We start from the raw sequence: 10,692 nt of genomic DNA on the forward strand, positions 1-10,692 counted from the left end.
CCACCATATTTCTTTTCTTTGTGTCTTTCTTTTCCTTTTCTTTCGACTAGGTTTTCTCTACGAAAGTCAGCGTGCTGGCCGCGCGGAGCTGTCCGTTTACCGACAGTAGATGCCGGCATCACCCGGCCCGCGATACATCCACGGTCAGCTCGGGTGCCTGCTTTGCCCACTCCACTGGATACTCTTCCTTCTTCTGTTTCTTCGACGGGGGATACGAGATCGACGCTAAACTGAGTGCTCCTTTCACCGTAAATCTCAAATCAAGCATTCACTGCTGTGGATGATGCCTCCGCTGTTGCTGCTGCTGCTGCTGCTGCTTGTTGAGTAGCCGATCTTTGTGTGTGCTCTTGAATGTGAGGGACATTTCGTCTTCGGCGTCGTCGTCTTTGAGACATGCAAGTTGGTTAAGGGAGAGTAAGAGGGAGGAGAGTAGTTGACCATGGCAACAGGATTGTGAAGGGGGAGATGAGTTGTGAGGGGAAGAAGGAAGGGCCTGTTTGATTTTTCTTTTTATTTTTGATTTTCGCTTGGGAGAGGTGGATTCCGAGGCACGTGGTGAGTTTGCGAAGAGTTGTAGAGGTCTGCTGCTCATCCGACTTCAAGTACAGTGTGAAGTGGTTGCGTTAGATGATGCTTTGAAAGCATTCTTTGTGTGCCGCGTCCTGTGTTTGCCTTCACTGGAAAAAATACAAGGCCTCAGTGGAGAGAGAGAGTGTTGATCATATCTGCGCTTGGAGGAAGCGATAGACTGCCTTCTTTCGTGACCCGTTTCGAAAGCGTGTGAGTGAGCGGTGTTGATCTGTGTGGTTCAGGCGGTTGGTGTGGACGCGCAAAGGATTCGAAGGCTGCAAAAGTTGGAAGAGGGTTGTACACGACGCAAGCAGGACCTGCGAAGGCCACTTGATAATAAGGATTGCCTTTGGTCTCTGAAATACAAGCCACTCTGCATTTTCGCGTGTTCAGCATTTCTGTTTTTTTCTTTTTTTCTTTTTTTCTCCCTCCCCCCTCCTCATTTTGCCTATATCTGTAGTTTCCTTAGCAGGAGTTTCTTCACAGCAAACAGCGAGAGAGAGAGAGAGAGAGAGAGAGAGCTATAGCGAGAGCCTAATCTAATTTTAATCTATACCAAATGGTGGCTCTCTTCTCACGCAGTTCACAGCCGCGGCTGCATGCGAAACAACTTGAACTTGTTCATGTTTGTCCACTGTCCACCAGCAATTCGTCCAATGCACTGTTATTCCTGCTTCCGAAGGCTTGAGTTCCCATCACTACCCTTCCTAGCAGGTAGCATCTTGCAGCGAGAGCCAAATTCCACGTTTTCTGTTAGTGCGAAAAGCTTCCTCGGACATTCTCATCGCGTTGATTTCACAACACCGTTTGGTTGCGCCGCATTGGTGCAAGGGTCTGGAATATCGGTGTTCACAAAGAACAGCTCAACGTTTAGTTCTTAGTGGGTGCATCGGGTTTTGGTCCTCTTTTTTGAGTTGTTTTGCGACAAGAAAGCCAGGAAAGCTGGAGCTAGCACAAGTTCTTGCGGGGTTTGAGCGCGGATACGGAAGGCCGCCGCCAGACATGTCTAGTGCCTCTGCTTCGCTCCTGGTGCGAGATAACGACGAAGGTGGCAATCACATGAGAGGTCGAGAAGCTGACTTGGAGCGCCTCATGCGATCATTAAGCGAGGAGGTGAACTCGCAAAATCAGAGTCAGAATCCGCAGGTTGGACATGAGGTGCAGCAGAATTTCTTGCAGCCCTCGACCGTATTTCCTGGTCAACGTGACTTCTCCGTGTCGTTCTCCCAATCTCAACCTTCTTTCCTCCTAGAGCTGCTTTCCATGTCTTCTCCTGCCGTTGGGTGGAACGGCTGCGCACTCCCTGACCCCGCCTTATACTCAGCGGCTTCCCGCGAGTTTAAGAGCAGCACTGGAAACACTGGATTTGCGACGTCCAGCATCCAGGCCCAATCACAGCAAGACGGGCTCTGGACCTCGGAACCGGATTATCCTCCATGGTTCTCGCAAGAGAGCGTGGAGTCTCGTCACGTGAACATGTACGTCGATAGGCTTCAGGATCTTCTGAGCACACCCGCATCCTGGGAACAGCTGCAAGTTGTCTCCAGCAGCCCTGCTTTTACGATTGATATGACGATGGGCGCACCGACGGAGAAGACATCCCATTCATCAGGAGTAACGGCTGTTATGCACTCTCCCCGGGCATCTCCTGGGGTGATGGGATCGCCGTCCACTTCCACACCTTTGAATTCCGCCGCATCCACTCTACCAAGCACGCCGAACTCCTCCATGAGCTATGGCAGCTTCAGCGATGCAGCGGCAGAGGAAGGTCATTCCCACCATGGCATTGGCGGCTCCATTAGCCGGCCACCTTCGCTGCAACAACCCCAGCCCGTTGCGGGCCCGAGTGGGCGCAGCAGCACCAAACGCAAGACGCTTGACTGCGGCATGGAAGAGAGCTGCGACGAGATTCAGTCCCACGATGCCAAGAAATCGTGAGCTTCGATTCATTTCTCTCCATATCTCACCCTCTGCCTTGAGAATTATTCGCATTGCAAGGCTGCCCTGCTTTCAGTTTTAGAAATCGCGCACTGACTCGGCGACTGCACAGTGGGAGTGCCCGGAAGGGTTTGGCGACGTAGCATGTCGTTTTTAAATTATGGGACGTTGTGTCAAGGGGTTGTGGAGTTTTTAAAGCTTTTTTTTCTTTTCATTTTGACTTTCTTTATAGATGCAGCAAGCTGCGTAGAAAGGGACTTAAGCGAGTGAGAGAACCTCGGTACGCCATTCAGACTCCTAGCGACGTGGAAATCATGGAAGATGGATATAAATGGCGCAAGTATGGTCAGAAAGCCGTGAAAAACAGTCCCCATCCACGGTACGTTTGTGCTCTTCACTTTAAAATGGAATTCCAAAACCAGAGTGATCCTCCTCACGTGCACGTTCTCTAATCTCCATAACATCAAATCGGCAAGACTTTTACGGAGAAATTAGCATAGATATCGAGCATAATTTATTCAACCTTGTTGAACTTGGTGACATGCAGGAGTTACTATCGGTGTACACATATGATGTGCCCTGTCCGGAAGAGGGTGGAGCGATCCGCTGAAGACACAGGGTTGGTGATCACAACGTATGAAGGCACGCACACCCATGTGTCGCCTGTGACTGGGTCCAGGGGTCCCTCCGATGAGCCTCTTCTTTTCGCATCTGGAGAGCACCCGCCTGGTGGCGCTCCATTCCACCCGCCTACCTCAACTTCAACCAGCAGCTTTCCTCTTCAAGACGTTGCTCTTCCTGCACCATCAGCATCAGTCGTAAAGTATGAGATTCCTACGACCATGGATGCAGCCACTAGCAGTCAACACAAGTCAAGCCAGGGGGGTCCGTTGAGGCCAACCCCGAGTATCAACCAGGTCGACCCGGCTAGTTTACTTGGCGGACCAGTTCCTGCCTCCGGAACCGCGATACCGCCTCTTCCAGACTCTTTGCTACGGGCGCAGAAATTACTCGACGGCGGACAGGACGAAGCACAACCACAATTGGATGGTGATACTAGATTCCGGAGTGGGTATTTGATGAAAGACTTGGGGCATTTGATGCAAGACGTCATGTGCTGGGGCAACACACTGCCTCACCACGCATCGCGTGCACAAGTGATACATCCTTTACTCTCCACTACGCCATCTTCAGGCTGCTTCTCGACCGAAGGATTGCTGGAGGACATTGTCTGACATTGACAGTTACTGAAAAAGTTGATTGTGTCTATCATTTCGAGCTTGACGCTCTTTGAGGCGTAGAGCATTGTTTGTTGCAGTTTGGTGCATCTGCTGTTACCAGTACATATCTGTGGAGGTCCGGGTTCCTCTCCCTTGATCACGATCCTCCATACCCCAGGACCATTGACCTAAAATTGCTTCATCGGATTTGAGTAATCCTAAGGAATCAGGGCAATGGAGATTAGCTCTAAAGCTTTGATCGAATACTGTCGGTCGAAGGTGCGAGACGACAGTGAGATGAACTTGGACCTGCGTCCGGAGGTGGCATGATTTTGGCGAACAGTGGTTTGAAATTATATCTCCTCCTTCGCCTCTGACTCTTACCCACTCTGTAAACATGTATGAATCATCCAGTCTTTATATAGATAGTACAATGAGCAGCGACCCTTTCAGGGCCGCGTGCGGGTGCAGGCTCTTGTCATTACGGCCACATTTTTCTTCGCGGCTTGCTTGCCACTTCGAGGACATACCTAAAGATCATTTCGATAATTTTCACTGGACACTAGGCGAAGTAGAGGTAGAATCCTTCAGTGTATTAAACTTTTAGCTTTTGTCACCAATTCGTTGAACATTGTTCAAAGTGGAAACAAAATCAATGAATTGAAGCAGTCCCGGAAGCTGCTACACCTTTTATAGCCAACCTTGCATGACTTGCTGTGTCAAGAAGATTTCTTCGATGTGCGTCACATTCTTTGCTGATGACAGTTGTGGTGTACAAAGGTTCGGATGTTCTAGGGATTGCTGATGCTTGGACCTCTTCTTGCAAGTTTCCGAGAGCAGAGCAAGTTGATCACAGCTTGATCCGATCGATAACGCAAACAGTAGAAATGAGTGCTTCTATCAGCACTGTACAGTTGGGTACATCCCGTCCGCCAAGTTCATTGATGCGTCCACGTTTACAGGGAGTTTTGGAGGATGTCTTGGACATGTACAAATAGGCTTGGTGATCGTCTTGTCCACAAGTAGCGTTACAACAGACGTAATCTGTGACATCACATGTCTTGGTATCGGTAACTCCCTTTCGTGCCGATTCTTGATGCTAGGCTTGGCCATATTGGGCAATTGTAGTAGCACCTTGTCGTGCTCATCCTGTAGCATGATAAATGCAAACACAGCAGAAAACGCTTCGCTCATATCTGAAGCCAGTAGTCGAGAGTTGTCTAGAGAAAATAAAAAAATAAAAAGCAGTGTACTTCTTAAGAACATGGGGCCATGTTTAACTTTGTTTTTTTCCGGGGCGTAACGAGTTGTACAAGATACGTTACAACATATAATCTCCAGAGGAGATCCTCACGTGTAGGAAGAGTATGAAATCCCCTGCATGTTTTCATTTTTTAAAATATGTTTTTACATTTATGGTTAACATGAACCTATACTTTTACGAAAAATTGGCTCCGGGATACATGCTCGTTGGAGTGATATCTTTCCACTTGTGACGGGAACAATGAGAGGATGCGGGTTGGCTATTAATCGTAGCGTGCCACGCAAAACATTCATCCATATACTTTCTCTCACCTCACAGGATCAGTTCCTGCAACCTGGGTCAAAGGTCTGCAGAACACTGCACTTATCATCAAAGGAACGACCCAAGCGAAAATCAACTCAAGCTTGCGGGATCGCATCCAGACCCAGCGGCAGGGAGGAGTCGTTGATCCCTCCGCCGCATAGAAGACCCCTCTGTGAGGATGTGTTCAAAAATGTCTGAGGCACTCACTTGACACGGTTACAGAGAAACGTTCAACCCCAGTAAAAACGACCCCTGATTATAATAACAAGAAGCGTACAGAGGCTGGGGAGCTTGCATGAGCCACAGAGGTACGTGAGAACGCCACTCGTTTCCCACATCCCTCGTCCCCGCAGCAATGCTCACCTACTGAGTCACCTGGAGTCCCTGACGCACCAAGCGTGTGAAAAACGAGTAGCTCCTCGAAGCTGGACCACGCGATCGGCGGAGCTGACTTCGTAATGCTGCAGGTCAAATGGCGTGGGGTGGGGGGAAGCCTCGGCGGGTCAGCGTGAGGGATGATCAGAGGGAGGGAGGGGGGGGGGTGATCTTCGCTGCTAGGCAGTAGGGAGCGTGCGATTGGCTTGCAGGCGGCGCAGGCAGCAAGAGCGCGAGAGATCGAGAGCGCGTTAGGGCGAGAGAGAGTTACTACTCCCCCGCGCAGGTACCAACACACGGGGAAGGGGGACATGGGGGCATCCCCCATCCCCGATCTCACCCCTATCTCTGACCCCTGCCTCACCGTGTCTTTCCACGTCGGACTGCTTCCGTGCGATGGTGGCGTGTGACGCGTCCCAAAGCTGACTCGGCATGGGATGGATGGCTTTATCCCAACGCCGTGGCCCAACTGCGGCAGGCTGCCCACAAACTTTGCTTATTCCTTGCGCGGGCAGGGTTTCCACGTTGCAAAGATTGACTAAAGGCGCAAAGGAATTGCATGTGTATCATAAATTAAAATTATACTACTTTTAAATTTGATGTTTTTTATTTTAATATTGGGGATTGGAATTTAAGAGGAGAATCAATAATGCGGTAAACCTTTTAAGGAGGTTCTTAAAACAACTTCATTATACACCAAAAATTTAAAAAATCATTTAAAATAGTATATCAATTAAATTATTCACATATTATTATACTTGTGTGTATATATATATATATATATATATATTTTTTTTTATGTACATATATATATATATATATATATATATATATAACTTAAATCTTGAATAACATAGTTTTTTGATTTCAAGGAATCATGTATCAAACTTTAAATGATGTGATTGAAAAAATTATGTATGTTGAGTACTCAAATTATTATTTTAAAATAGTCAAATACCATTCTCTTAAAAATTATGCATGAAAATGTTATAGAAATATAAAATAAATTACTTCAAAATCTACGATTAATATATTAAAAATTTAACATTAATATCAATAATATTATTCTTTTTGAATACATGCATATATAATGTTAAATCAAGGTTACTCTAGTCCAATCAAGGTTACTTGAGCCAATTAATGTACGAAGTCTGAAGCTGTGGAAGTGGGTGTTTCAGAAAATTCGTTTTGTCAAACCATAAAATAAAAATCTAATGAAAATTAACAAGTTTTGCAATGCGGAGCATACCTAGAGTGAATTCCACTAAAATCTAATTTTTACATTGACAAAATTTACATTGAGATAGATTATAAATACAGATGATTTATATATAAATGCCTTGATTCTAACAAAAATTGTCAAAGTTGTTGGACGTAAATCTTCTAATCATAGAGTAAAAATAAATATATACACGTTAACCTGTTTGTTTTTTCAATTGGGGACTTATCTAAGTTGAAGTTGAGCAAAGTAGTCAACTTTTCATTTAAAACTTTAAATGTGGATACAATAGTAGTGATTGTTGAATAAGAACAAAGAGGTGTGCTGCTTAATGAAAAGATGTCCACCATACCACACAAATTTGCATATACCAAATCTAAAACCTTCGTGCCATGAGAAACAAATTCTGTTAAATAAGTCAATTCAGATAATTTGCTAAAAATGTAACAGGTGTACAAGAACTTGGTGCTTTAAAAATGTGGTAATTCATTGGCTGTAATGTAACTTTTGTATGATGTCCAGAGAACATGATCCAAGCCATAATAGGCAACACTGACATAAATTTGTTTGAAATGTATCAAGGCCATGACATTAGAACTAATTCATAAAATTTATAACACTTCTTATTCTAAAAAGAAAAAAAAGAAAAAAACTTTTGAAACAGCAACATGCATTAACCAGAACCATAATCCAAACATGATGCTTAAATACCACTGGGTATATCATTTGCATAGAATAGATGTAAGGGTTCATTTTTTTGTGTATGCATTAAGACAAGGTTTGTTGATGGAAATTCTGCATTGCTACTTCTTGATGTAATATACTAAATGTTATGTTACACTTGAACACAATATTACTTTTTCTTATTTTAATATATAGCCTTGGAGAAAAACTTCTTAAGGCATAATTTTACAATTCATGTAGCCTAAGGGTGTGAGGCTATTATTTGTAACCAAAATTTAGTTTGTGAATGCTAACATTGCATTTGTAAAACACAACTCAATTTTCTTTGGCTCCACCCAAGATTTTTAATTTTTTTGGTTTGTTGATCTATTTTTCTTGAGCATGTTAATGACACATTCAATTATATATTTTTGAACAAAATCTTACTTTGTATTTTGATTCCAATTTAACTATTCCTATCAACAGGATTCATCGTCACATTTTTAAAATTAATAGAATAATAAAATTGGTTCATTTATATCAAATAAGTTTTTTATGTTTTGAAAAACATTTTTATACTGTATTCCAATTCCAATACTTTACTTTTGTAATAGATCTATTACTGCTGAGTTACTCGTTTGACATTTTATAAGTAGGTAACAAAAGAAACAGAGGATGTGTTTTACAAAGTAAAGTTTAAATGCTTATAGTGTTGTATTAAGTTTTTTGTATTATTTCTAGGAAAAAATTAACATTTATAAACATCTTAATGTAATTCAAAGATAAACATAAAAACACACTGTGAAAGATATTTAAATCTAGTTGAGATTACTGAGAGTATGTAAGAGTGCACTTTATTTAACAAATTTAAAGGTTTGTTTTTAACTAAAAAGAAAAAAGAAGAAAGTAACATATGCAATACTTGGATGATTCGATTTTTAAATCTGTTTTTTAATGTAAACATTTAAGCACATGTTTTTGCTTAAATGTAGTGTAAGACATATGTGGAAATTTTTGAAACCATATACAGAGAAGAAGTAAAAATACGAGGCATGTAAAAAAGCATAAAAGCAAAATTTGAATGCTTGGTATTTGAATTCTAAAAGCACTTGTGAAGGCAATATTTACAAATTATAACCAGTGTTCAAATTTGTACAAAATTATATACATTCATAGAAAAATTATATTATCTACTTTGAATGTACCTCACATTGAATTTTATTGAAACATTTTTACAATCATGTGGTTATGAACAAGGTTTTCCTTTTCTTATATATTGTCACCAATTTTATTTATTTATTTATTATTTTATCAATTATCTTAATAAAAAATACTAATGCTCAACAAACAAAATTGAAAGGATAAAATTTATATAATGATGATGATAATAGTAATAATAATAATGCACTATGAATGCATTGTGTAGTGGCATGTATAAATACCATCAAAAGTTGTTTTTATATAATTTTTAGAAAGTGAAAGCATGTGTAGAAATAATCTGTTAAAATTTGTCAAAGTAGCGAAAAATATACTAAATTTGTAGATGGCATGTCAACACAATTTCAAAAGGTTTATTTTTTTTTTACTGTAAAACATTTTTGTAGGTAACTTAAATGTACTGCAGTTCTAATAAGTGGAAACCAAATTGTGGATGAAAAATAGAAAGAAAGAAAAATTCTCATCAGTGAAATTTCAGAAATTTATAAATCCATAAAATTTTAAAATTTGGAACAGTGAAAATACATACATATATTTAAGTTCACTTGTACTAAAATAAATAATCACAGAAATAACAATGGAATGATGTTTGCTATTGACACTTTATAGCAGCCATTGTTTGGACATCAGCAAGATGACAAAATTTTAATTTTAATATTGAAGATACATTATTATGAAATATATTATATATCTTCATAAACAAGACATGGACATGAAAGAAAAATCATGTCATGTACTTCAAGGAAGTGAAAAGGCGTTTTATGAATGACATGGCATAGAGACTTCGGAAGGCCAAACATTGTGGATGCAAAAAAGGACATATAGAACAAAAAGGAACAAAATGGAGTTGTATGAAGTTTATTTAGATTCTTTTTATTAAATATTTAATTAAAGGAAAGGAAAATAAAGTGTAAAAGTCCTCCAAGGAAGAGTGGGCCGTAAATCTCCACTTGCCTCACTAGACATGTTCTTATCAACAAGCGCATCTTAGTGTTGGGTCTCAAATATTTGTTGAGGAATATAATCATATAAATGGAAAGGAAGGATGCAAAAGAATAGTAGAGGTGTCTATACAGCTACAACTGAACTCATTTACTCATGGCACTGAAATTTTCTTAGTGTTTTGGTTGGATGCCCTGTCTACAGCTCCCAAAACACTCACTTGTGGATGTAAAAATTTATGCTTGCCTCAAGAATGATATGAAAGAATAAAGCTAAACTTTTTGAGAATGAATGTACAAAAACATCTACAAAACCAAAAGCATTTTACAAGTTTTCACAAAAAGAAGTTGTTGGAACTTGTTCACCACTCAAGACTTTCTCATAAGAAAGTGGGCCCCTATTCATGTTTACTTGCTTAGGAGTAATGAAATTGGAACACATTTGCCTTTGGTGACACTTCAAATAGAATAATGGAAGAATGATCAAAATGTTAAAAATTCAACTAGTAGTCATCAAAGGAAGGGGAGAATTTTTGTTTGGTGAAAGTGAGTTTCTTAAAAAGTGATAAATGAGGATTGATTTGTTCAAAAGCTTGAATTAATAAAATGTGGGAAACAAGTTAGCAAGGGGGGAATGTGTAGGAATTTTATTGTTGTTGTTGTGGTTGTGAAACCATTCAAAATTAAGGCTGGGGAGGGGGCATTTTGTTGTAGAAATGCCTTAGGAATTGGGGCTACTTTGGTGGTAATGAAGTAAGTGTATGAAGCAAAATAGTGAAGCTAATAGAGGTAGGGTCCAAGTAGAGGATCTAATAGAACGCGTGTTTGAATTGACCCTTTGCTGACATTGCAATAAAATAATTTATTAAGGATAGATGAATGAAGAACATGTATGGATGTAATGGAGTTCATCCAAAATATGAACGAACCAGATGGATGAATGAGGGGGAGATGAAGTCAGTCCGTCGTTTTCTTTCTTTC

At 40.9% G+C, this 10,692-nt stretch overlaps 1 protein-coding gene across 4 annotated transcripts; it reads left to right on the forward strand.

The window, feature by feature from the left end:
- The first annotated feature begins 89 nt into the window (after nt 1-89).
- On the forward strand, nt 90-4,428 carry LOC112273663 (uncharacterized). 4 transcript variants are annotated; one of them, XM_090245226.1, is made up of 5 exons: nt 90-248; nt 813-922; nt 1,153-2,504; nt 2,741-2,887; nt 3,056-4,428. In XM_090245226.1, exons 3-5 carry the CDS (start codon nt 1,573-1,575, stop codon nt 3,741-3,743), a joined length of 1,767 nt encoding a protein of 588 aa, XP_090101352.1. In that variant the 5' UTR covers nt 90-248; nt 813-922; nt 1,153-1,572; the 3' UTR covers nt 3,744-4,428. The 4 variants fall into 4 exon arrangements, with proteins under 4 accessions (XP_090101352.1, XP_090101351.1, XP_024358453.1 ...); XM_090245225.1 differs by having other exon boundaries at nt 90-922; XM_024502685.3 differs by having other exon boundaries at nt 90-579; nt 813-2,504.
- The last annotated feature ends 6,264 nt before the right edge of the window (nt 4,429-10,692 follow it).

The sequence above is a fragment of the Physcomitrium patens genome, chromosome 20, assembly GCF_059467195.1.
Source record: "Physcomitrium patens ecotype Gransden chromosome 20, ASM5946719v1, whole genome shotgun sequence".
Taxonomy (NCBI): domain Eukaryota; kingdom Viridiplantae; phylum Streptophyta; class Bryopsida; order Funariales; family Funariaceae; genus Physcomitrium; species Physcomitrium patens.